Consider the following 27,947-nt stretch of genomic DNA (forward strand, 5'->3'; position numbering starts at 1 on the left):
AAAAGTAGGGTAATATGGTAAATAATTTGCAACAAATTTGATGTTTTATTTACGTATTTTCAAAATAATACTACATTATGCAACGAGCATTTTTAATGATGGTCATTTATGATGCCAGTACGACAAATCCGACAAGCCTGGAAGAAGAAGAGAAAAAAATGTTTCAATCGCGCTGCAGTCATTCTTGACGAAGTTGAGTTAGATGATTTATTTAAAGAAATAAATACACTTTCTAGAAGATGAACTATAACTTGCAAACAAGCAATTTGTAAGTTGTAGACGTTGACTATACTAGAATAATCAAATTAAAATTCATGAACATTCTTTTATTTTTAATTTTTGTACTTAATTATATAAATTTATTTAAATAAATTACTATTAAAACGAATACAGAAATTTAATTCTAATTATTGAACATACATCATTAAATAATGCAAAAATATAATTTATACTTATTAGATGCTTACCTAGACACATATTAATAGATTCATCGAATAAAATTATAATAAAACAAAAATTACTTTATTAAGGCAGTATCAAATTAAAAAAAATTATGTATTGCATTAATTTATAATTATTATAGAATTTATCTAACTAATATACTTTATCTAATAAAATTTACAGAATCCTTACAAAATAATAATAATTGTAAAATTCAATAACTTTTATAATAAATGTAATCAATTTACTTTTCAGGGATTTTCCATTATTTTAAAGGGTCCTTACTTTTTATTATTTCACTGCATATACAATCCATAAATTGGATTATAAAATGTAGATTCTTATATAAAATCTGTTCAATTTTCACCTATTAATATTTGTAAACAATTGAAATATGATTTATTAAAAAACAAATGTTAACTTGATTTCTACTGGTCATATAAAACTATTTTTTTCTTTTTTAATGTATATTTTTTATTATATATTTATCTTAATAATATACTTTATTTAATAAAATTTACAGAATTCTTACGAAATAATTGTAAAATTCAATAATTAAAAAAAAATGTAATCAATTGATTTTTCCATGATTTTCCATCACTTTAAAGGGTCACAACTTTTTATTATTTCACTGCATAGGCAGTTCATAAACTGGATCATAAAATGTAGATTCTTATATACAATCTGTTCAATTTTCAGCTCTTAGTTTGTATGAACAACGGAAATATGATTTATTAAAAATAAATGCTAACTTGATTTCGGTTTGTCATATAAAATTATTTTTTCTTTTTTTTTATATATGAATTTTTTCATCAGCTTTTCATTGAGCCTACATGCAAGCACGGATCATAAAAAATATCTAAGTTATTCTAATTGTTTATAAGCTAAAGAGTCAGGTGTTTTTCAAACAGTTTTTTTAATAACAATTTCAATAAAATGTTAAAATTTTTTTAATACGTCTTAAAATTAAAGTCTCAAATAATCGACTGCGATCTGCTAAATATCTCACAGAGTCACTGTAGGGCAAGAACAGTTGTATAAACAATTGCTCTCTGGGATAAACAAATTGAATAACTTATAAACTATTTGGTCGATCTGGTTGAAATTTAGCACACTTAAATAACTCATTAATTGACATAATTTAAAGTCATTAAATTTTACGTCATTGTGCAAAAAATAAAGTTATTAATATTTATAATTTACTGCAAAAATGAGGGATTTTTGCAATTATCTCGGTCAATTGTTTACATATTACAATATGCTTACCACCAAATTAAAGAACTTCTTAAGATCTACATTTATCTGAAACATTTTTCTCTAAAATGTACAAGAAACGTTTTATAGTCAAAAAACTTCTTTTTTCATTCTTTACAATTGTTAAAAAAAAAGCAAAATCAGCTGTACGTCTTCACGGAATTATCATCAATTATCCCTCATCTACCGTTTAAAACTTTGAAAACCCTGTAGAACATCTTTACGTGAAATCGATGATTTTTTTCCTTATTAACTGGGGTATATACCAGATACTTAGATATTACCTGTATATTTTCAAACAAAAATTAGTTAAAATAATATCCTACAATAAAACTAATTACTTATCATTGTCATTATTATTTTCTTATTGAGACCGCTCTATTGGGGACCGCGTTTATGGGGACCGCTGAATTGGGCACCGCTGAATCGGGGTACCGCTGAAACGGGGACCGCTGTATTGAGACCGCTCAATCGGGGACCGCGCTTATGGGGACCGCTGAATAGGGGTGAAACCCTCGAAAACTATCAATTTTTGAGAAAAATTATAAGATACCTTTCTTGTTTAGAATGCTTCAAAAAACCTAAAAATTTATGTTCCAGACCAAAAAAACGTGATCTTTTGTATTTGTTTATAAAAATTGTTTAACCAATTTCTGCCCAAAAATTCCACCCGGCACCCTTCGGATTTGTTTAAAGGGGACACTTTTGAATAGGAATCCACAAAGAAACCGAATCAGAAATTTTTTCAGACGGGAGCGGTCTCACCACATGGACTAATTAACAATTAACAATAATGATAGAAGAACTCAAAAGGAACATTTTGAGCTTAAGAAAATGTTCGTAAGTTTATTTTTGGCCAAGATATCGATATTTTAATGGCGCGCTATGAGGCGCAAGATCGGCTCACAGTCAAGTAAGTGACGAAATTCGTAGCCAAAATATCGATATCTTGGAGAAAAATAAACTGACGAACATTTTCATAAGCTCAAATTGTTCCTTTGGAGTTCTTCTATCATTATTGTTAATTAAAGTAAAAATGTTTATAGCTCAAATTTGCTTGAAACCCTTATAGACAAATTAATGTACAATTTTTTAAAAAAACTATAACTTCAAACGGGTATAACCTTAAAACAAATGAAGATAAAGTAATTTAACAAACTTTGTTTGGAAGCCTATTAATTAAGCTTTAAAATGAGACCTTCTAAGGCTCATTTGCATGCGTAAAAGCCAAGGTACCCAAGTTACGATCGATAAATCTTCGAAAAATACTTATTTTGCAATTTGCATTGTATTCTCCTTTTCATGAACATTTTTCAGTGCGTCACAAATTATAGAAAAAAAGGTAAGTCCGTGATAATACACATTTATGACATTTATTCTAACGTGACATTTTAGTTAAATCTGACAGTTGTCAAATTTTATTTTCAATTTGGAATAAAACCAAATCAATTGTGTCTATTGCATTTATAAAATGGTATTTTCTTTCATTTGTATAGTCTTATAAATTGTACAGATTATATTGATAATATTATTATTTTATTTAATAAATAATTCTTTTTTGATTATGGCGCCATCTATCGACAACTAGAATAATCACCGAACTAGAATAATTACCGAAGTATTCCCAGACGTGCCTTTTTTTCTGTCACATACAATTTAATGCGTTAGAGAGAAATCGAAAAACTGTGACGCACTGAAAGATGATCATGAGAAAAAGAATACACTAATTTTACAATAGCTTAAGTTCTAATTATGGGATTTAAGTTTAGTAAACGTTTTTTTCTTTGTTTTTTATTAAGGAACAAATTTTATTTGAAACATTTTTTTATCTCTTTTAGTTTATGAGCCAGAGCCTTATTAACAATTTTTTGACCACTCGGATCGAAATCCACCCTCGAGATTCGTAATCAGCGGTCAAAAATCCATAAGAAATCGTTGAGTTTGTCCATCAGAATTGAAATGGACACGGTGACCCTTCTGGCGCCTAGACTAATCAACAATAATCTGAATTTTAATCTACCAACTTATGACCCTATATTTTCCCGCCCCTATCATACAAAAATTTAAGTTATTACCTGGTGACAGTCCTTGCACAGTATTCCTACATAATAATTACTATATTCCGATGGCATCGGTGTGTTTTCTATTTCCACGTCCCAATACTTCCACAATGGCTGCATATTCATTAATGACGTCTGACAGATAGGACACGCATAGAGGCCATTAGATAAAAGAGATTCAAAACAAGGTCTGTGTAGAAGGTGACCGCATGGTGGTATATGACACGCTATTCTGGATGTATGGATGTCATCTAGGCATATAGGACAGTTGGATCTGGAGACGTTTTCTACACACTAGAAAAATAATTTCAAACAAATTACATACAAACATAGGTTTCTATATAAATGTAATGTATAAATAAACTTCTTTCGAATAATTAAAAAACAGCTTGTTTCAATTCGGTTCAGACATGATGCACCATCACCATATGTACGTTTCTGTCTCTCCAGACATCTTCAGTGGGGCTACGTGAAGACGTCTGCCTGTTTAAGCAGAATTATGAAAATAGTTCTGCACATCAGAAGCTTGGTAGCGACATCTATTAAAGAGAAATGAGAAGTCCCAATTACAATAAACAATAAATCTGAATCTTCTCGTGGAATCACTTTCTGGTAACATCCTTAATGTCTAATTAAGTTTCAGATTTCTTGTTTAGATTTGGGACCTCTCATTTCTCTTTTAGATGTTGCTACCAAGCGTCCGATACACAACTATTTTCATAATTCTGCTTAAATAGGCAGCTTGGTTTCATTTCGATTCAGAGTTGTTCATGTAGCCCCACTGATGACGTCTAGAGAGACAGAAACGTATGTATACGGAAGCTGCATAACCTCTGAACCGAATTGAAACATAAGCTGTGGTTCCCCAGAAGTGTCAGATTTATTGTTTAGATCAGGGACCTCTCATTTCTCCTATTTCGAATACTTTGTAAGCATTAAGATGTTTTATTTTTTGCACAAAAACGGCGCGTCCTATGAAAAAAAGGAGGATAGATTTTTTGTCACAAATTGAACGAGGAATTCAAAAATTATTTTTAATTTTAAATACCTCAGTGGCATACTACTTTTTTCTCTAAAAAATTCCTACCATTACCTCCGTATGCGCTCCAATGGTGAATATAAAATTCTTAAATATATGTAAAAAAAATGTACAATAATTATGTTTGCGCCATCCCATATCGAATGGTAGACATGTTGTAGACACCACGAGCGGTGACTTACCATGATTGTTAAAATCTTTATTATCGACCTGTGTAGGGATCTATGTAATGGTAGCGTCGCGCGCAAGCGTGATTTTGTAATGTAGACCGTAAGAACATTCACTCTTGTACTTGTAACCGCAAGAAATGTAGCGGAGTTTTGTGCCATCAAATAAATTGTGTTTGAATCCTGAATTTGGTAATATTACACCCTCCCAGTGCATCCATCCTCATCCACCGGCGAAGCCTGTTCGAAGGAATCCTCATTTGACAGTTCACTGCCCTAACGAATTACCTCTTAAAACCCACAAAATTTCATTTGCATAATCTCAACTGGTTTTAGAGCAATAAATAAATTATCAGTTTGTAACAAAAATTTTAACACCCCGTATCACGGAAACGAAGCATTTGAGGATATGCGTTTATCAAGTAAACTGATGAACATTCATTATTTTTCTATGTAGAATTATCCCTTAAAGTTTGTCACACTTGTCATTCACTGTCATGTTATGGCGTCAAAGGGCGTGATATACAGCCAAATTTTGATCGTGAGTGTCGAATCATGATTGCTTTTTTGGTGTGATGCCAAAATCCGGATTTCCATTCACTTCGTAATCCATTGCGTCATGCTGTTGCTTGACGCCAAGCCGTCTGCTCGTGAGTGGCGATACACCGTGTCATGCCATCGCGCCACCCTCCCGTCAATGTCCAAACCCACGTCCATTTTTCGTTCATTCTACGCTGAGTTCTTCGGCATCCGACATTGTGTGCCTTCACTGAACCACGTCAAATAAGAAATGATAACCAATTTGGAGTGATCGTGAATGTGCTATGATTTTGGCGTCAATCCATTTGACTGAAGCCATTTGGCGTGGCTCCAAATGGATTGACAGTGAATGCCCAGCTTTATTTAAAAATCCCCAATTCAAAAAAATAAAAATTTTAATTTTGCGCCAAAATTTTTGTATAAAATAACATGTAGGCCAGTGGTTTCCAACCTATTTGTACCTGCGCCCCTATAAAAAAAATAAAATTGTTGGGCCCGCTTAATTTTTTAACGATCTATTTTACAAATTCTCAACTCAATCTTGAAAATTTGCTATCACTAGATAAGTCTATTATCATTTCCTGCTCTGCTGTCGTAAGGCTAAAATCATATTTTTCAATCACAAACGGGTTTCTAATCCATTCATATTTGGACATGTCAAGATCTTTAACCCTCGTAAGGCGGTGCTTAGATTCTTACGTAAACAACGGTGCGGGGTGCATTTGCACCCCATCCGTATATCCATTTTTTTATATGTGAACGTTGGGGAAATTCATTTGAAAGATAATTAGGACTTGTTTTTCATATTATGAAACATAATTTACGAACAAAGTACTCATTTCTTCTTAAAAACAATATTATCGCTGCAAGACAAACACATGAAATTTTTCACAGTGTGAGCAACACAAAGTTTTTACACACAATACAGTTATGCCGGGACTTTCGGTCTTTTTTTTTCTGACATAAATAACACGGACATTGTCCCATAACTCTGTTAGTTCCAGGTGGAACAGCAGAAACGTCTAATTCAGGATGAAATTTTCATAATTTGCACCTTACAGTCATTTTTCCAAAAAAAAAACACGTAAACGCAAAGAGTTTTAAATGCTGTAATGGGTGGAATGCGTTTAGAATTTAATTTAATGCGAATAAAAAATGGACAAAAATCAAAAAAAATTATTAAAAAAGATAGGTGAGAAAAACGAGGTCTGGGGTGCAGCTGCATCTCGCACCGCCTTACGAGGGTTAAAGTAAAATGAGAATTGCTTCCATGGACTGGTCAAATGATTATTACTAAGAACTTTACTTTCTTCTATTTCATCAGCAAGACAGGTAATTTTAAAAGTGGGAAACATGTCAAAATTTTTCAAACTCATTATCCACAGTTCTAATTTTTTCATAAATGCAGTAATCTTGTCTTTCTACGTAAATGCATGCATTTGAGGCCCTTGCATTGATTTATTTAAAATACTGCGTCTTTGAAGAATATTGAACTGAATACGCAAGTTTTACAAGGAATTTCGTATCATAAAACAAGTTTGCCTATTCTCTATTATTATCAGTAAAAAATATGACGATCGCTTCTTTTAGCTCAGACACCCTTTGAAGTACTTTGACAGGAGAAAGCCAACGTTCCTCACAATAATATAGAATTGATCTATATTCTGAACACGCATCACGCAATTATGCGAAAAGCCTTGCCCTTAATGGGCTATTTTTGATAAAATTTACAGCTCTTATAATATCTTCAAATACTGTTACTAGATCTTCACCCACATCGCATAAAACTAGCGATTGTCTATGAATCATGCTAGGCGTCCAAACTTCACGAGGAGCCACTTTTCGAACTCGTGCCTGTAGACTGGCATTTTTCCTGCTATAGATAGCCATCTGTGCATAGTCCCACACAGTTCTCCCACAGAATTTCATTTTCATTAAAAAAATTATCATGATATTAAAAACTTCACTTGCTGTAGTATTGCCTTCAATAAGTTTACAGAATAACATGTCTTCTCTAACATCACTTTCCACAACATATCTTACATATATCGCCCCCGCCTACGAAAAGTATAACTCCGAAAAATGCCGTTAAGAGTAGAACTTTCAATGATTGTGAAAATTATAATCCCTAATAAAGTTAGCGAAAAAATTCATTTTTTGAGGAGTATCAGCAAAAAACATCATTTCTTCTGTGGGTCCACGAAAATTATAATTACTAAAAAGTTCTCAGAAATAATTGTTTTCGTCGGCATCTATTATGAACTAAATCTTTTCGTTATAAATATTTTGGGACTTATAATCTTCGCATACACGCATATAAAAAAGAATTGTATCGTCAACACTTATCAAAGAGTTATTATTTTCACTGGAAATGTATTAAGAATCACACTAATCATAGGTACCAGCGATATGTTATCAAGTGGGCATCCTTAAGAACATCGGTAGCCTCATCTACTTGCAACGCGAAAGTAGATAGTTTTACTTTTTCTATTAATTGATCGCAGAGATCTTCATATATTCGCCTTCCCATCGTATTACATACCTGTAAGTGGAATGATATTAAGTTGATCAGCATATGATTCACTGAGCATCATAGCTATTATGTCAATAGATGCAAATAGCATTAGATAGCAGGTAGATTCATTTTTTTGACACCTATTCGTCTTCTTTGGTTTGTATTCGAACTTGGAAACAGCTGCATGCCCCCTCTGCAACACTCTGGCGCCCCCTAGGGGGGCGCGCCCCACAGGTTGGAAACCACTGAATGTCTTCTTCTTAAAGTGCCGTCTCCTCAATGGAGGTTGGCTACTACAATTGCAAACTCTTCTCTGTCTTCAGCTGTTCTTATTAGCTGTTCAAAATTTAGCCCTGTCCATTGTCGGATATTTCTGAGCCACGATAGTCTTTTCCTTCCTAGTCCTCTCCTTCCGTCGATCTTTCCTTTCACTATAAGTTGAGCATATTGGTACTTACTATTTCTCAGTATGTGGCCCAGGTATGATGTTTTTCTGACTTTCACTGCGTTGAAAAGCTCTCTTGCCTTGCCTATTCTATGCAGCACTTCTTCGTTTGAGGTATGCGATGTCCACGAAATTTTAAGAATTCTCCGGTAGATCCACATTTCAAAGGCCTCTAACTTATTTACGGTTGATGTTTTAAGGGTCCATGTCTCAACTGCATAGAGAAGAGTCGACCAGACGTAGCAATTGGATAAACGTAGTCGAATTTCGAGATTTATTCGAGAATCACAAAGCAGTTTTTTGATTTTTTCGAAAGATTTTCTGGCATGTTCTATTCTCGATCTTATTTCTAGATCAGGATTTAAGCTGCTATCGATCCAACATCCCAAGTACTTAAATCTATTGACTTGTTCTAAAATGTGCCGTTTATTGTGCAAGGTTGAGGTACGTTTTGGTTTTTTCGGATTGACATCACTTTGGTTTTTTTAATGTTTATTTTCATACCAAACTGCTCACAGGTCGAGTTGGTCGTGTCGATGAGTCGTTGTAGACCCAAGTCGGAATCCGCGATCAACACCGTATCATCGGCGTATCTGATGCTGTTGATATTTACGCCATTCACCTTGACTCCATCCTTGGAGTCCTCCAGTGCCTCTTTAAATAGAAACTCGGAGTAAAGATTAAACAGCAGAGGCGACAGAACACATCCCTGTCTAACTCCCCTCCTAATTTCTACTTCTGCGGATGTGGAACCCTCGATCCTAACTCTGGCGTGTTGGTTCCAGTACAAGTTCTTCAGTAAATTGATGTCTTTTCCATCTAAACCGACTTCTTGCAAACGTTCTAACAGTAGGTCGTGTCTTACTCTATCAAATGCTTTTTCGAAGTCTATAAAGCATATAAATATATCTTCCTGTTGGTCGTAGCATTTTTGCGCCAGAACTAGTAAATTGAAGAGGGCTTCTCTCGTTCCCATGCCGGCTCTGAAGCCAAACTGATCGTCTCCGATGATTGTTTCGCACTTTCAATAGATACGATTATGTACTACTTTTAACAGGACTTTTACTGCATGACTCATAAGGCTTATCAAACGGAACTCATTGCAGTGTTGTGGGTTTGGCTTTTTTGGTAGTGGGATGAATATTGACTCTAGCCAGTCTTGGGGTATTTTACCTGTATTATAAATGCGATTGAATAAAAGGACAAATATTTCGATATTTTCTTCACTGATTAGTTTGAACGTTTCTGGGTATATTCCATCTGGACCTGGGCTTTTATTTGTTTTGAGTTGGTTAATTGCATTTATAATTTCAGATTTCAGAATTGCTGGCCCTTCGTTGTTATTTTCCAATATTGGTTCTTCTCGTATGTCATGAAAAAGAATTTTAATATAGTTTTCCCACTCTTTCAGTTTATCTTCCGTTGATTCTAGCAGTTTGCCATCAGTGTTCAGCATGGTGTGAAAAGTTGTTCGCTTGGTAGTTGATGTAAACTCTTTTACCTTTTTATGTAAATTAAAAAAATCGTGCTTTTGTTGCGGTTATTTTTCTTCGAATTATTATATTTAGTCTTTTGTATTCTCCATCCTGATCATCTTTTCCTTTAGATTCTCTTCGTTTGTCCATTAATTGTAAAATCTTATCTGTCATCCATTCCTGTTTGTTATTTCTGGATGATACTTTTAGATGTTTTTCTATTGCATTGTTAATTTGTTCTTTAATAGTTTTCCAAAGAACGTTTATGTCATCGGACTCGGTAATTCTGTGGTGGTCAATATTTCCTAAATTTTTATTCAATTCTTTATTTACTGAGTGTTGTATAGTGTCGTTTTTCAATAATCGTATGTCTAGTTTGTGTTGAGGTTTTTGTTTCTTTATTATTTTCCATCTTGCGCGAACTTTTACAACAACAGGATTGTGATCAGAATTGATGTCAGTTCCAGGATATGTTTTTGCATTGATGATAGCGTTGTGATATCTTTTATTGACCAATATGTAATCTATTTGGTTACGGATTATTGTGTTTTCATTGTGTTGTGGTGAAGTCCAAGTGTATAATCTGCGAGGATGTAATTTAAACCACGTATTTGTCACTACCATGTTGTGTTGTTGGCAGAATTCGGTCATTCTCTCTCCCCTGTCGTTCCGCACTTCAAGTCCGAAATCTCCAATCAATCCAGATACCTTTCCTCTACCTAACTTAGCGTTAAAGTCACCTAAGATAAATGTTAGGTCTCGTTTTTTGGTCATCTTTATAAGTTTTTCTACATCAGCATACCACGCTTCTAGCTCTTCCATGGGTTTATCTGTCGTAGGGGCATAAGTCTGAATGATGTTAATATTTACTGGCTTTCCGGATAGTTGAATAAGTAGACATCGGTCCGAAAATGGCACAAAGTTTGTGACGGCATCGTTGTATTTGTCTTCTAAAATTATTCCAACTCCGTTACGATGAGCCGGATCATTATTACCAGAGTAATAGAAAGTTTTGTTCATGGTTTTAACTTTACCTGAACCTGGCCATCTAACTTCACTCAAACCCAATATCTGCAATCCTAAACGTTTCATCTCGTGGCATGCATTTGCGAGTTTTCCTGTTTCGAACAGACTTCTAACGTTCCATGTTGCAATCTTAAAATTTGTATTCAAAATATTTAAATTATTCCTCCCGGGGATTCTTTGCACCCCTTGATCATCTAAGAACTGCCGGGCACTAGGGGCCATTTCTGTTTGTGCTTTTATTGTAGTTTTCTTGGGAAATATATACCAGAGTGGTTTCCCGTTGCCTTCTCTGGTTTGTATTTTAGCCGATCCTCTGGATGCAGACGCTATTTGCAGCCGCCCACTCTGGGTCAGACGCTGCATGCTAGTTGATTTCATACAAACCCTAAAATTAATGGGTTGCCACTTCCGCCATCCATACCGTACCAAAGGTGTCCTTCTCCGCCATGGGTGCTGTTGTGGTCTTCATCCGTAACCCTGGACAAGGGACCCTAAACAGGTACTAGTTTCCCGGGTCAGGAAACCCCTGGAATCTACGGGGGGCAGGGATTGATTCATTTTCCCTGATAGGACTATCCAAAGGAGTTCCTACCCGCTACCCGTAACTGAATGTAGGCAATAAAAAAACCTACAAATTAAAGGAAAAAAGAAGTTTCTACGATGATCATAACCGAAGATATCGCCAGAAAACGAAATAATGTTTCGATTTTTTTTGTTATGTGCAGATCTATGGGTCTAAAAATTTATTGATCTTTTTTGGGATGTACATGAAGGAACATAAAGCAGATAATGATTTTAAAATTGAAACAGAAGTCAAAATGGTTAAAGAAAATACCGAAAAATGATTTTTTGCTTTGTGACTCATCCTATAAAAATCTGAAAACAGATCATGGAGATAATTTGGGAGACACCCAATAAATAATATATTTTTTTTTCGACATTTTATTCAGCCTCGTTTTTTTTAAAGGAAGTTCAAAAATTTCAAAAGCAAAAAAAAATTGAATATCGCGCCAAAAAAAAAACAATATGTTATTCGTTCCTTGCATGACTGACGCGACACCTAGCGTAGTCGCCTGACATTATTGGCGACCATAATTTGACGTTAAGCCGATGATACACATACGACATATTTGACGTTAACATGTAATATTTATTTACCATTTTCGATAAAATATGTTATACAAACAATAGGTGTGTTCGCGGAGACAGTCAGGGAATAATCCACAAGTGGAGCATGCCCACTTTAAAATAATATAAATAATACTGTTGATACATAAATATACAATATATATCAGGGGTGGCCAAGTTCGTTGATAGTCCGAACCATTTTTCAAAATTTGAAATTTTTCGCGAGCCGCAATTAAAAAAAATTTCCCCCAGTGTTTGGATTTCACGAATTTTAAAGTGAAATAAAATGGTTGTTTTAAATATGCAAATAATTCTACAAGTAGCTTTTACTAGTTCAGGATACTTCGATTCTTCATCATCCTTCCATCTTTTTCTGGGACGGCCTACTGATCTTCTATCTCTCAAAAAAACACTGTCTTTAAACACTTTGTCTTCCTCTGATATTACCTCATGACATGCCAATATTATCTTAGCTTTTATATAATAGATATTATCTGACGATGTTTTCAGTACCATACAGTCACCAATTCAGTTTTCGGTTCCTTCTCCACGATCTTGTCAATTCATCTCTTTGAGGACCAAATATAATTCTGAGAACTTTCCTTTCAAATGCCAGCAGCTTATTTATTTCCCACTGATGTATAGTCTATGTTTCACTTCCATATGTAAGAATTGAGCGAATAATTGGCATGTACTTGTACAGTCTTAATTTATATTGTCTTTTTCACAGCATAGATCTCAATAATGATGATAGGGAGTAAAATGCTCTATTCCATGCAGTTATCTTTGCTGAGACCTCTTTTTATATGTGGTTGTCATCTGTGGTCTGTGATTACCGCCCCTAGATATTTAAACTCTCTTACTACTTCGAAGTTGTGGTCATTAATGTTCTGGCAACTCCGGGTATTGGATTTTTGGTTACTAGCATGTATTTTGTCTTCTCTTTATTTATTCGAAGGCCCAGACTACTTGTTTCTTCCTCGAGTTGTGAAAACATATCCCTCTTGTCTCTTGTAGGATGAGCGACTGCACCTAGATCATCAGCAAAGTCCAACAATAATTATTTTGATCCTCGATTCGCAAATCGCCCTGCCAAGATGGTATTTTACTTATTACATATTCTAAGGTCAAATTGAATTGTAACGGTGATAAGTAGTCTCCTTGTCTAGGTTCTGATGTTACACTTTGGTCTTTTATATTTGTTGTCAGTAGTTTAAGACATTTTGAAACACAAAAATTAAAAGTAATTGAGGTACATTCATTGAGAACCACAAATAATCCTTCAAAGAGCCACATGTGACCCGCGAGCCACAATTTGGCCACCCCTGATATATATGCTTCTTTTCATGAGCATTTTTCAGTGCGTCACAAATGATAGAAAAAAAGGTAAGTTCGTGATAATATACATTTTAGTGACATGACATTTTAGTTAAATCTGACAGTTGTCACATTTTATTTGCAATTTGGCATACAATCAAATCAATTGTGTTTATTGCATTAAATGGTATTTTCTTTGATTTGTATAGTCTTATAAATTGAACAGATTATATTCGTAGATATATTATATAATTGGTAAATAATTTTTTTTTCGATTATAGCGCAATCTATTGACAACTAGAATAAATGTTACAAATGTCACCGACGAAATGTAATCACCAACGTGCGTTTTTTCTGTCACATGCAATTTATTGCGTTAGAAAGAAATCGAAAAACTGTGACGCACTGAAAGATCCTCATGAGAAAAAGCATATACATATAAATATACATTTCGGTATATTTACTATTAATTAATTATTAATATACTGGGGTGGGATTCTGTGTACAATCGCTAACGCCGATCGCTTTCTATCAATGTCAATATATTTGAATTTTTAGTTTTAATTCAAATATTTTTGAAGTGTCACTTCAGCATCAATTAGAGTATAACCTAGCAAAACTAGAAAATAATTCAATTAAAGCTAAAAATTCAAATATTTTCACGACAATTGACATCGATAGAAAGCGACGTGTAGATATCTACAGTGCACGGAATCTAGCACCTGGTATATTTATCAATAAACGACAATACATTAAATAAATACAATAGTGCAGTCACTGAAGGTTTTCACCTCCGATTTCGTTGAACCTCCATCGATTTTCATGAAAATTGGTGAGTAGTTAGAGGATACCTCAATGAAAAAAGATGACATGATGCCAACTTGCGCTTTTACCCTGGGGTGGATGCCACCCCTTCTCGGGGGTAAAAATTATTTTATTAAAAATAGTACCATAAATCGATAGAGGGACAAATTCTAAGCAAAATTTGTTATATAAAGTTAGCAACGTAAATCAATACTTTTTTTTATTAAAGATAAAATTTTTTATTTTTTCGTAAAAATAATGCATGTTTCAAAGCTGTTTTTCACGTATAACTCAAAAACTAAGCTTTTACAAAAAAGTTCTTATTACCAAAATTGAAGATAATAAAAAAATGAATATACCGCTTTCTTAAAGAACTGAACTAATGTTAATTCAAAGTGAGTTATGGGTAATTGAATGTATATTTTTTTCGACGAGTACTCAAATTTAAGTATTCAAGCTTAAATAACGGGAAAACGATGCATTTTATAAAATATACCTGGGTCAATCCAAGCCAAGTGGTCCAAAGGTGGTTGCTTGACTATTTTTAATATTTTTTATTTTTTTACCTTTTAAACTTCAGTCTATAGAGAGTACAAAATTGCATTCATTTTATTTTTAAAAAATTTAGTTTGCCGATGACGGCCATTTTTGTTAAAGCGTGTCGATCATTTTCACGGAAAACATGGCTTTGTTCTTTAGCCAATATTTTTTCTGAGCTTTGTCCTAGAACATTAAATCAAAAACCAAACTTTTTAGAAAAGTATGCTCTAAAACAACGGCCTATAGCATTATTTAATTTCAAACTACCCTTAAGGCCTTAAATGAACCTCAAAGTTTGAATAGGTAAACTGATAAAATTCCATTTTCAGCATTTTTTTAACAGCATAAGGCAAGCTGATATTGGTTTGTAATTTTTTTCTGAAAACGACATATGTACATACTCTAAATAAAAAAAGTTTGAGATTTGAGACTTGAGTAAATTTTTTCAAAAAAAAATCTCAAAAACGTAATTTTTTGAAAAATCTCAAAGTTTGACCCCTTATATCTCTGATAGGCACGGATGAAAAAATTTGAAATTTGGCTGAATGTTAGCCCCTAGTAAGTAGAATAAGGAGTAAAAATTTGGAGTTGCAGACTTACGTCATAAAGGAGTTACAGGTCTAAAAAAATAGTCAAAAATCAAAATGGTCAAAATTTGAGTGTTTGCGGGCAGTGTAATTAAAATTCAAACAAACTGTCTAATGAAATAAAAATTAATCTATTTTCACCACATTTCACAATGAATACAAATTTATACAGGGTGGGTCAAAGAAAAGAGTCCACCTCTATATTTGGCAATAGTTACCTATTAGAGTTTAAGGAAATGCCGAAATAGGTCCATTTTAATTTTTATTATATTGCAACTTTTTGGGATATATTTCATACTACGTGACGTCATCCATCAGAGCGTGATGACGTAATCGATGATTTTTTTAAATTGGAATAGGGGTCTTGTGGCAACTAAAAATACATTGTACTGCTGTCAAAAAATAAAAAAAATGTTTATTTTACAAATAAACATTTCTTTTCGCTTAAATTAAATCACAAACAGCCTCCCACTTACCTTTTGACAGTTTGAACATTTAATTTAAGCGAAAAGCAAAGTTTATTTGCAATAATTTGCAATAAAATGTATTTTGAGTTAAATAAATTACATACATTCTACTTTTTGCGTTAATTAATTTAATTCAAAAATTATTTTTTGGCCACCCTGTATAAATAATTATATTATTGTTTGTACTACTGAACAGAGAATTGAACACTCTTTCAAATGAGATAACATACGACACCTATTACCATTAAAACAATCATCGATTGCGTCATCACGCCTAGATGGATGACGTCACTGACGATAACACGTCATGGAGATGTATGAAATATATATAAAAAAATTGTAATTTAATTGTAATTTATATCCCAAAAAGTTGCAATATAATAAAAATAAAAATGGACCTATTTCGGCATTTCCTTAAAATCTAATAGGTAACTATTGACAAATATGGAGGTGGACTCTTTTCTTTGGCCCACCCTGTATAAATTTGTATCCATTGTGAAATCTGGTAAAAAAAGATTAATTTTATTTCATTAGACAGTTTATTTGAATTTTAATTACCCTGCCCGCAAACGCTCAAATTTTGACCATTTTGATTTTTGACCATTTTCTCAGGCCTGTAACTCCTATATGACGTAAGTCTGCAACTCCAAATTTTTACTCCTTATTCTACTTGCTAGGGGCTAACATTCAGCCAAATTTTAAATTTTTTCATCCGTGCCCATCATAGATATAAGGGGTCAAACTTTGAGATTTTTCAAAAGATTACGTTTTTGAGATTTTTTTTTGAAAAAATTTACTCAAGTCTCAAAGCTCAAACTTTTTTTATTTAAAGTATGTACGTATATCTTTTGCAGAAAAAAATTACAAAACAATATCAGCTTGCCTTATGCTGTTAAAAAAATTCTGAAAATGGAATTTTATCAGTTTACCTATTCAAACTTTGAGGTTCATTTAAGGCCTTAAGGGTGGTTTGAAATTAACTAATGCTATAGGCCGTTTTTTAAAACATACTTTTCTAAAAAGTTTGGTTTTTCATTTAATGTTCTAGGACAAACCTCAGAAAAAATATTGGCTAAAGAGCGAAGCCATGTTTTCCGTGAAAATGATCGACACGCTTTAACAAAAATGGCCGTCATCGGCAAACTAAATTTTTTAAAAATAAAATGAATGCAATTTTGTACTCTCTATAGACTGAAGTTTAAAAGGTAAAAAAATAAAAAATATTAAAAATAGTCAAGCAACCAACTTAATTTATATTGGACCACTTGGCATGGATTGACCCACCTGCTAAACACTTGTTAAAGTAATTGGTTATACCAATCAAATGAGCTCCAGTAGAAGTTAATAGCAGCAAAATTAAGCAAGTTATGATGAAAGTAAGAGAACCTTGTCGAATTTTTTAGGAAAAGGTGAAAAATAAAACATACGCCATTTCCACAAAAATTAAAATTTATAGTAATCCTTATAAGAATTTCTTTATATTAGCATAAGTAATGACTTGTCGGTCTTGACGGTCCAGTTAGCTGGGGCTCAGTCTATCGACAAGTTTAGTGGATTTGCGATTTGCGGTCGCTGGTTCGAGCCTCAGCTAGGTCATGAAATTTATAAAAGGCCAACGCCGTAGTATAAAACTCAATAGAGTCTACGGCTTGGTCTGGAATAAACTGGCGTCTGATCGGCCTATGGAGGAGCGGTACGGGAAGGGATAAGGGCTTCCGGCTTGGTGATACTCCTCCACAGATCCCTACCGAAGGGCGTTGACGCCTAAGAACGCTGTATACATACATGACTTTAACAATTTTGACCGGTTTAGAATGCATATTTTTGAAAAAAAGATGTAATTTAAAAAATCGGAATTTTTAAAATTATCGTAATTTTCATTTTTTTTGATAATAACTCCAAAAATACTCAATATACGTAAAAAATAATTTATAACCAAATTTTATATTTTTCTATATTAAATATTTTACCTTTTTACGATTACTGTAGGGTAAAAAATAACCGAGATAGCAACGTTTAAAGCTTAAATTTTGCTGCGAAAACCATGTAAGCGGGGCCATATAACATTTTATTTTTAAAAAAACTAAGGGGTTAAAAAGATTAAATTTGACGTGATTTAGTTGCCCTTGGAATTAGCTTTTAAATGGTTTTTAGGTGAACCTGATGTCGTAAAAAGTAACGGAGTTGTTGAAAAAAAAACAACATTTTTTGGAAAATAAATATTCATGTTATGAACTTGTCCTTGGGCTCATTTTATAGATATTTCTAAGTTCTTTAACAAATGTTTAATAAGATTATGTTATAAAATGCATCATTTTCCCGTTATTTAAGCTTGAATACTTAGATTTGGGTACTCGCCGAAAACAATATATATTCAATTACCTATAACTTACTTTCAGTTAACACTAAAAGGTTTTTATAGTAAGTAGTTTATTTCATTTTTTATTAGTTTCAATTTTGATAATAGTAACTTTTTTGTAAAAACTTAATAGTTTTTGAGTTAATTATGAAAAATCTGTTGAAACATGCATTTTTCTCACGAAAAATTAAAATCTTTGATGTTTAATAACTCAAAAAGTTTTGATTTATTTAAATAACTTTATATAACAAATTTTGCTTAGAATTTGTCCCTTTATCGAAGTATGGGGTTATTTTTAATAAGCTAATTTTCACCCCCGAGAAGGGGTGGCATCCATCTCCAGGGGAAAATGGCACGTTGGCACCATGTCACCTTTGTTCCTTAAGATATCCACTAACTACTCACCAATTTTCATACAAATCGATGGAGATTCAACGAAATCGGAGCTCATATCCACCTTCAGTGACTGCACTATAATATGGAATTAAAATACACATGCGTTGTTGTTGTTGTGGACAAAAAGTAACCGACATGGTCCGCGAACGAATATAATGACACCGACATTACAAAAATTCGCCAAAATTGTCATATTTCGCCGCTACGGACGCTGGCATAGTTTCGTGTATCCCCACCATGGTCTCGCACGGAGCGAATATGCAATAAACATCCTACAATTATTTGCCTTACCTTATGTCCACTTTCAATTTGGTTTGGAAGGCACATATTGCACTTCTCACAATGAAAGAATCTATCAGCCCCACCAATCCTACAAATTCCGCATCCCTTGCAATGGAACTGCTTTTTGTCTTCATCATCAAATAAATTACATTCTAGGCATATATACTACAAACAAAGTAAAGGTGAAAATAACTTTGCTATATACATTTTACATGAACTTACCTTCCCAAAAGCTACCCCACAGTTTTGACAAGAGCTTTGGACTCTTTGCTTTGTTTCACACAAAGCACATATCAGCTCAGTTACTTCTTTTCTAATCAACTTATGGTTTTCATTTTCGTCATGACAAAATCTGCAGGTGTACACTTTCTTGCAACAGGGAGTCTGTAACAAAAATAATGCTTAATAGTGCGGCAGATTCGTGCAAATAATTATAAGAATTGTGCATTTAATCATAGAAGCATATAATTTGGACCACATATACTACACATACAAAGGTTCAAATTTAGATAGAAGGCCATCTCAGATTTTGCCTTCTACAAAAATGGCGGCGATTCAAAATGGCGACTATACATAATATGTGACTAATAGCACGATAACTTTTGAACGAGACTTCAGATTTCAACCAAATTTGGTATATAGGTTCTTTTTCGATGTATAAGATCGAGGTCTTGAACCGGAAGAATAGGTTTACCAGAGGTTGTGTTTTTCCTGGTTTTTTTGTAAAAATATGTTGTTTTTTTCTCAATTCTTTTACCCTATATGTATTAATTTTTCAAAAAGTTAATACGGCCATTAAAAAGAGCGTAAATATATTTTTTAGGAAATATTTGTAACTTTTTAGATATGTTAATTACCATTTAATAAATGCAAAACGTATCTTCACATGTACCTATATGCGGCAGATTGGTGCAAATATTATAAGAATTATTGTGCATTTAATGGTAGCAGCATATAATTTGGACCACATATACTACACATATGGAGGTTCAAATTTAGATACGAGACCATCTCAGTTTTTGTTTCTTTTACAAAAATGGCGGGCATTCAAAATGGCGACTATACATATGTGACTAATAGCACAATAACTTTTGAACGAGATAATAGATTTCAACCAAATTTTGTATATAGGTTCTTTTTTTGATGAGTAATATCGAGGTGAACCAGAAGAATCGGTTTACCAGAATTTGTGTTTTTACTGTTTTTTTTTTATGTAAAAATAAGTTGTTTCTTTTTCAATTTTTTCACCCTGTATATATTAATTTTTCAAAAAAGTAATACCGGCGTTGAAACGAGCGTCATCATCATCATCATTCTCTTTGCCTTATCCCTATGCGGGGTCGGCTTCCCTAATTGCATTTCTCCACACAATTCTGTCTTGGGTCATATCTTTGTATCCTTCACCTAGTTCTTTCGCCCTTTGTCCTTTCCACCTAGTTTCTTGAATACAAGCAATTTGAACTCTTCTTCGTTTGAGCGCATCCACTAACTCCAGACTCTTACCTGTAAGACTACCAAGATTCCAAGACCCTATCCTGATTTTTCTAACCTGCAATGGTGTTCCCCCTGAGATAGTCCTCACCCGGAGATCCGAACGGAGGCTCATTTTACTTCCGGAACATTTTACCTCAGGAGATGCCATCATTTCAGTATAAGTTTTTACTGCGTTTGGAGAAGGTCTTTTCATTATTATGGCCTGAAAAGATTTTTGGATATTTGATGCCTGAATGCCTTTTCTATCAGCACCATACCCTGCCCTGCACGTTTAGCCAATACACCACCAATGCAACCAAAGTGCAGTATTACCCCACACCCGCGTTGAAACGAGCGTAAAAATATTTTTTAGGAAATACTTTGAACTCTTTAATTATATTAATTACCATTTATTAAATGCATAACGTATCTTCACATGTAGGTACCTATGTGCGGCAGATTCGTGTACATAATAATATAAGAATTATTGTGCATTTAATGGTAGAAGCATATAATTTGGACCACACATACTACACATACAAAGATTCAAATTTAGATATGAAGCCATCTCAGATTTAGTCTTTTACAAAAATGGCGTACATTCAAAATGAATGTGCTGCCCATAGGTACATGTGAACATACGTTATGCATTTATTAAATGGTAATTAACATAACTAAAAAGTTCAAAACATTTCCTAAAAAATATATTTACACTCTTTTCAATGACGGTATTACCTTTTTGAAAACTTTATATATACAGCGTGAAAGAACTGAAAAAGAAACAACATATTTTTACATAAAAAAAAACAGTAAAACACAAATTCTGGTAAACCGATTCTTCCGATTCAAGACCTCGATATTATTCATCAAAAAAAGAACCTATACATATACCAAATTTGGTTGAAATCTGACATCTTGTTCAAAATTTATAGTGCTATTAGTCACATATGTATAGTCGCCATTTTGAATGCCCGCCATTTTTGTAAAAGGAACAAAAACTGAGATGGCCTCGTATCTAAATTTGAACCTTTATATTATATTGTATCTGCCGAATGTATCTTGTATGACGAATCTGCCGCCTATAGGCACATGTGAAGATAAATTTGGCATTTATTAAATGGTAATTAACATAACTAAAAAGTTAAAAATATTTCCTAAAAAATATATTTACGCTCTTTTTAATGGCCGTATTAACTTTTTGAAAAATTAATACATACAGGGTGAAAGAATTAAAAAAAAACAGCATATTTTTACATAAAAACCAGGGAAAACACAACTTCTGGTAAACTGATTCTTCCGGTTCAAGAACTTTATCTTTTACATCAAAAAAAGAACCTATATACCAAATTTGGTTGAAATCTGAAGTCTCGTTCAAAAGTGATCGTGCTATTAGTCACATATGCATAGTCGCCATTTTGAATCCCCGCCATTTTTGTAAAAGGCAAAATCTGAGATGGCCTCATATCTAAATTTGAACCTTTATATGTGCAGTATATGTGGTCCAAATTATATACTTCTATCATTAAATGCACAATTGTTTCACATATCGGCTGCACTATAATTCATATTTGAGAATCCGAAGTGGACATCGAAACTTCAAAATAATCTCATTTTTAAATTGAAGCTTAGCTCATTGTTAGCTCACTATTAGACATAAAAGAAGGAATGGACTTATTGTTATTGGCAATGATGAGAACTCTGAAATCAGTGGTGTCCCAAAATTGAGTCATCTCCGTGTTACTAGAATAGACCAACATACAACGGCAGATAATCTTAAGATGTCAGAAAAACACTTTCCAGAAGTAATACAGTCATACTACCCGGTCATGGTACCCGTATGCACGCCAATGGTGAATATAAAATTATTAATTGTATGTCAAATAAAAAAATATGAAAAAAAAATTTTAGGAAACGCTTTTCTTTAGTTCCGAGTGACTAAAATTAAACACATTCGTCAAAGAAAAGCGTGGCGCGTCTTCATCGAATAAACGGTTTTCGCTCCACGCTTTTCTTTAACGAATGTGTTGGATTTTTTCAATTTTTTTTTTATTTTTTGCTTTTTAGTTGATTTTTTAATATTTTTAATTTTAGTCACTCGGAACTAAAGAAAAGCGTTTCCTAAAAATTTTTTTTCATATTTTTTTATTTTTTACTTTTTAGTCTTACACTTTTCAAACATTTCAAAATATGTATATAAAACATAATATATGATGTACAAACATAAAAAGTAGTCGGAATCGGCAAAAAATTTGAAACTGCATTGTTTATTTGTGAAGCATAACGTAAACAATTAACGTAAAAAGTGAAATTATGTATAGTTCATATCATTAGCTACAATCCGTAAAAATTTCAAATTTCTACATTGTAAAAAACAAGAGAATTTAAGCATTTTCCATTAAAATCGTTTTTTTTTTATTTAAACAATTATTAAACATAAACAATTTTTTTTATTGACTATTCGTGTATTGTTTCCGCTAATGCATATGTCTGCAAATTTTCATTCATTTGCATTGAAGAAAAGGCAGGCAAATTAACCTCTTAAAGATTTGACGCAAACTATTGAAATAAAGAAAAGCGTTTAAAAAAAGAAGAATGTGTGTAACTTATTAAATTTAAATTAAAATACATTTTACTGCTGTCAGAAACCAGACAAAAATGTTTATATCACAAATAATCATTGCTTTTCGCTTAAATTGAATGTTAAAACTTCCAAGAGGCAGGTGGCTGGCGGGAGCTGGCTTGAATATTTAATTTAATTGAAAAGCAATGTTTATTTCTGAAATACACATTTTTTTCTGTTTACGGGCAACTGTAAAATGTATTCTGAGTTAAATAAATTACATACATTCTTCTTTTTTCTCAAATAATTTAATTAAAAAATTATTTTTGGACACCCTGTACAAATAATTATATAAATTTTTATATTACTGAATAAAGAATTGAATGACCTTTCAAATGAGCTATCGCATGTCCCCTATTCTCATTTAAAAAATCATCGATTACGTCATCGCGCCCAGATGTATGACGTCTCTAGTATGACATATATGCCAAAATATCGTAATTTAAAAATAAAAATCGACCTCTTTCGGGATTTTTCCTTAAAGTCGCCTTTTTACGAAATAACGAATTTATTCCTTTCATTTGCATCGTACTGTATAAACAAATATATGAGTGTTCAAAATTTAAAACTTTATTGTTTATTTATGACTCATAACGTAAACAATTAACGTAAAAAGTGAAATTATGTATAGGTTATATCATTAGCTACAATCCGTAAAAGTTTCAAGTTTCTACATTGTAAAAAAAAGAGAATTTAGGCCTTTTTCCATTAAAATCGTTTTATTCTTATTTAAACAATTAATAAACATAAACAAAAATTTTTTGTTATTTATTCGTGTATTGTTCCGGCGAATGCATATGTCTGCAAATTTTCATTCATTTGCATGGAAGAAAAGGTAGTCAAATTAACATCCAAAGATTTGACGCAATCTATTGAACTAAATAAAAGCGTTTAAAAATGCGCAATAACTACCTCTTAAAACTTACCAAATTTCATTTGCATACCTCAATCGGTTTTAGAGCAATAAATAAATCGTCAATTTGTAAGAAAAAATTCAACATCCCGTATCTCGGAAACGAAGCATTTGCGTACATATGTTTATAAAACAAACGGTCATTATTTTTTCATGTAGAATTACCCCTTAAAGTTTGTCGCACTTATTTAGAAACACCCTGTATTGATGAAGAACATGGCTAGTTGTTAAAGTACCTAACTTTTTTTATCATCCCACATAAGCGACTGAATCAAAAAGCAGAATGTTAAGAAAACCTGAGGCTATCGTTGGGTTTAAATTTCAGAATTTTATAAATGCTAGAATATTCCACAGCGTGTTCCGAACTTTAAGAAAAAAACACAGTTTAATTGGTACACCCGGTATACAATGAAAATTTACCTGTCTAGCCACAATATTATTACCGCGATATTGTTAAAGAACAAGCCTATAACATTTAAAAAAATCACTTAAATCGGACAACAGGTTTAGGAAATACGAGCCATCAAAAATAGCCCATTTTGTGGGGTGCCCGTTTTTCGTGCCGGTGAGTGTATTATCATTCAAATATGGTTAATATTGTCTTTCAACCAATTATGGGCTATATCAGATTTTCATTAACATCCAAGTGCTCTAAACTTGCAAACACACACTAAACACACTAAAATAGTTTACCTCCGAGGTCCAGATTTATTGTTTTTATTATTTACTTTAACGTAAGATTATAACTTAATTCTTGTTTTCTATTTCTAATGTTTTTATTTATTTACATTGAATAGGTATTAATTTGTTTTGCTGTATAATCCACTTCGCAATAATTATGTGATATATTTTGATTTAAAATGAATTCAAGACTTTTAACAAATCTTCAAGAATTTAGGCAACAATGTTAACTTAGATCTCTGACGTAGATAATAACATGCAATGGTATCTATATAGGGTGAGGCAGATAAAGGGCCTATTAGAAATATCTCGAGAACTAAAGACAACTGAATTATGAAAATTGGAATAAGGGGGTTTTGAAGACTGATCTATTTAATGAAGAAAATATTTTCATCTATTAGGTACTTCCGGTTATACCGGAAGTTGCTTATAACTTCGTTTTTTTAAATGGGACACCCTATACAGGGTGTAACGAAAATACAGGTCATAAATTAAATCACATATTCTGAGACCAAAAATAGTTCGAATGAACCTAATTTACCTTAGTACAAATATGCACATAAAAAAAGTTACAGCCCTTTGAAGTTACAAAATAAAAATCGATTTTTTCGAATATATCGAAAACTATTAGAGATTTTTTATTGAAAATGGACATGTGGCATTCTTATGGTAGGAACATCTTAAAAAAGAATTAGAATGAAATTTGTGCACCCCATAAAAATTTTATGGGGGTTTTGTTCCTTTAAACCCCCCAAATGTTTGTGTATGTTTCAATTAAACTTTTACTGCGGTACCATTAGTTAAACACAGTGTTTTTAAAACTTTTTTGCCTGTTTGTATTTTTTCGAGAACGCACTTTTTATCAAGATATTACTTCTTTTTTAATATGGCTCAAAATATACCTAAAAATGTAAATCATAAATAAATTTTCATATTATTACCAAGTCTCCATAATCGTACTTAGCCATATACAAATATGTGGTGGATTTGAAAAATATTCAAAATATCTCGATAAAAACTGACTTTTGGAAAAAGTACTAAGAGGCAAAAAAGTTTTTAAAATATTGTGTTTAGCTAATGGTACTACAATAATAATTAAATTGGAACGTACACAAAAGTTTGGGGGGTATAAAAGAACAAAACCCCCATAAAATTTTTATGAGGTGTCCAAATTTCAGTATAATTTTTTCTTACGATACTACTACCATAAGAATGCCACATGTCTATTTTCAATAAAAGATCTCTAATAGTTTTCGATATATTGGAAAAAATCGATTTTTATTTTGTAACTTCAAAGGGCTGTAACTTTTTTTATGTGCACATTTGTACTAAGGTAAGTTAGGTTCAATCGAACTATTTTGGGTCCCAGAATATGTGATTAAATTTATGACCTGTATTTTTGTTACACCCTGTATATTTTTACATTTTTGGATTCTCCTCGATTTCTTCTTTCTTAAAATATAAGGTTTTGTAAGATTATACAGGGTCGGTTAAAAGATAATTACGTTTTCTTATTAATTTCGTAGCAATATTCACATCCTGTAGGATTGTAGTAGTTTGACAAAATAAACTCTATTTATGTTCAAATGATTTTTAATATAGTTTACTATTGTTAACAATTATTAGTGTAGCTAAATTTTTAATTTTAGTATACAGGGTGGGTCGAAACTCGGAATGAGTATTTTCTGAGTTTTCTTAAATGGAACACCCTATATTTTAGTATTCTAATGAAATGATATTTCATGGTACTTTTTACTTTCTTAAGCATTCCCTATACCTAACTGCTTTAGTTTGTGCTTAATTGTTAATCGCACCAACAATCTTAACTTCGATTGTATTTTGAAACCTGAACCACTATTGGCAATTTTAAATATCAGTATAGATTAATATGTATTTATTTCCAAAAAATTATTTGTGACTGAATATTTTCACGGCCAACCTAATACAATTTCACCTATTTTGTGTTGCAATTAATGTTTGGCTTGAATCGCCAATAAATCACAAATTAAAGAAGTTAGGTATAGGGAATGCTTAAGAAATTAAAAAGTACCATAAAATAGCATTTCATTACAATACTAAAATACAGGGTGTTCCATTTAAGAAAACTCAGAAAATACTCATTCCGAGTTTCGACCAACCCTGTATACTAAAATGAAAAATTTAACTATACCAATAACTCTTAACAATAGTAGACTATATTAAAAATCATTTGAACATTAATAGAGTTTATTATGCCAATCTACTACAATCCTACAGGGTGTTAATGTTGCTACGAAATTAATAAGAAAACGTAATTATCTTTTAACCTACCCTGTATAATATTACAAAACCTTATATTTTAAGAAAGAAGAAATTGAGGAGAATCCAAAAATTTAAAAATATACAGGTTGTCCCATTTAAAAAAACGAAGTTACAATCAACTTCCGGTATAACCGGAAGTAGCAAAGAGAAGAAAATATTTTCATTAAATAGTTCATATAGTCGGTTCGCTAAACTCAGACGCAACTGGCTAGATATTTTAGTCGATAATTTTTTTGTTTTTTGCCACTTTTGCAAAAATTGGCAAAATTACTAAATATTTAGTGATTATTAACTATTTAAAAATTATTTTTTGCCAATTTTGCTAAAATTGGCAAAATTACCGACTAAAATATCTAGAAAGTTGCGTCTGAGTTTAGCGAACAGACTATACCTCAAAACCCCTGTATTCCAATTTACAAGATTCTCTTAGCTTTAGTTCTCGAGATATTTCTAATAGGCCCTTTATCTGCCTCACCCTGTATTGTACGGATTGTATGTACAGCTGGTACCTCAAAAAAACTGATACAACTCTTAGTAAGATTTGATCATTTTGAGCAGTGTATTTGATTGGTCTCACATTATATTAATTTATTATGACAGACAAATAATAAAATAAACAAACAACTGATCACATACGTTAATTCATAAATTATTGTAATAATTATTGAGGTCTAAATTTTGATATTATTTTGAATTCCTGCATTTTATAAAGGGTATATAAATGATAGTTTATACATAAAATAGTTTTGTTGTTATTTTTATTATTATTAAGGAATAAAACAAACACTTAACTCAACAATATATTAAAGCAAGAATTGTAACCAAATTAAAAGATAACTGGGCAATATCAGAGGCAGCAAAACATTTAACATAAGCAGAACTACAGTTTTTTTATCAATAAAAAATGGAGAGAACAAGAAACTCTCGAAAGAAAACGAGGGTCTGGAAGACCAAAACTATACTAAAGGGCCTAGCCGGGTAAGATGATGAAAAGTGCCCCCAACTCGATTCGAATTCCATATAGGTCACCGTTTAGCATATGTAGTGAAATTCACTTTCTGAAATTTTTAGCCCCCCAGGTGGTCATGTGACCCACCTAGAGCCTAATTAGGGTTTT

At 32.4% G+C, this 27,947-nt stretch overlaps 1 protein-coding gene across 2 annotated transcripts in view; it reads right to left on the reverse strand.

The window, feature by feature from the left end:
* Positions 1-27,947, reverse strand: part of LOC126892715 (RING finger and CHY zinc finger domain-containing protein 1) — a 117,763-nt gene that overhangs the window by 68,146 nt on the left and 21,670 nt on the right. For both annotated transcript variants that reach the window (XM_050662352.1, XM_050662351.1), the window contains exons 2-4: positions 19,065-19,226; positions 18,852-19,007; positions 3,771-4,049 (exon numbers count right to left, since the gene is read on the reverse strand). In XM_050662352.1, the coding sequence (XP_050518309.1) occupies positions 3,771-4,049; positions 18,852-19,007; positions 19,065-19,226 (597 nt within the window). The remainder of the gene's footprint in view (positions 1-3,770; positions 4,050-18,851; positions 19,008-19,064; positions 19,227-27,947) is intronic.

Source organism: Diabrotica virgifera, chromosome 9 (genome assembly GCF_917563875.1).
Source record: "Diabrotica virgifera virgifera chromosome 9, PGI_DIABVI_V3a".
NCBI classification, from domain to species: domain Eukaryota; kingdom Metazoa; phylum Arthropoda; class Insecta; order Coleoptera; family Chrysomelidae; genus Diabrotica; species Diabrotica virgifera.